The sequence below is a fragment of the Ogataea angusta genome (assembly GCF_019207475.1).
Source record: "Ogataea angusta isolate 61-244 chromosome Unknown 61-244_NODE_58_length_843_cov_262.926893, whole genome shotgun sequence".
Taxonomy (NCBI): Eukaryota; Fungi; Ascomycota; class Pichiomycetes; order Pichiales; family Pichiaceae; genus Ogataea; species Ogataea angusta.
The window spans coordinates 1-843 of NW_025065248.1; the positions used below are offsets into that span (position 1 = coordinate 1).

Consider the following 843-nt stretch of genomic DNA (forward strand, 5'->3'; position numbering starts at 1 on the left):
AGTTTTTGGATGATGTTTGGAATGCCAAACACTCCGGAGGAAGTTGCACACGGAGAGGAAGAGATGAGGGTGCTTGAGTGGAGAGGCGAGCAGCGGCGGCTGTTCATGATGAAAGGCGACAAAAAGTCTGAAGCCCTTGCTGCTTTGCGCGACCCCAAGGTTTATTTGTCAACCATCATTCAATTTTGTCAGGATATCCTCATGTACGGGTTTTCCACATTTTTACCCTCCATCCTAAAGAGCGACCTTGGCTACACTTCGCTGCAAGCGCAGTATCTGACAGTCCCCTGCTACATGTTTTCTGGCACTGTTTTCATTCTGGCGGCCAGAGTATCTGACAAGACCAGAATCAGGGGGCCGCTGATCATACTCCTGGACTTGTTTGGCATCGTCGGGTATGCGCTGCTCCTCGGCGGCACAAGCAGCGGCGTCAAGTACTTTGCGTGCTACCTCATCTGCATGTGCCTGTACGTCCCGGGCCTGAACGAAGCGTGGCTGGCCACGAACCTGGCGCCGCGATTCAAGAGGGCCGTGGGTCTGGGAATAAACCAGACTCTGGGAAACGTCGCGGGCGTTGTGAGCGCGCAGGTCTACCGAGACCCTCCAAAATACGTCCTGGGCCACGCATTCACTCTTGGGTGCATCGGAATGGGAATACTGTGTTCAGCGCTGAGCACGGTTCTGCTGGCTCGTCGCAATAGGGCCAATATAAGAGCTTGCGAGACAGGCGTGGACGGGCGTGGGATCAAACGAGACATTGGCGACGACTCGATCGAGTTTAGGTTTGTTACGTAGGGTAGTGGATAAATGGCCCTATACTCGAGATCGAGGCGCCTCCATCTC

The 843-nt window shown here is 54.4% G+C and overlaps 1 protein-coding gene across 1 annotated transcript; it reads left to right on the forward strand.

Moving 5' to 3' along the window:
- Nucleotides 1-12: 12 nt before the first annotated feature.
- On the forward strand, nt 13-795 carry KL928_005431 (uncharacterized protein; the record flags this gene model as incomplete). Its single annotated transcript, XM_043206237.1, has 1 exon — nt 13-795. The coding sequence occupies one exon, from the start codon at nt 13-15 to the stop codon at nt 793-795; it is 783 nt and encodes a 260-aa protein (XP_043057263.1).
- Nucleotides 796-843: the final 48 nt, after the last annotated feature.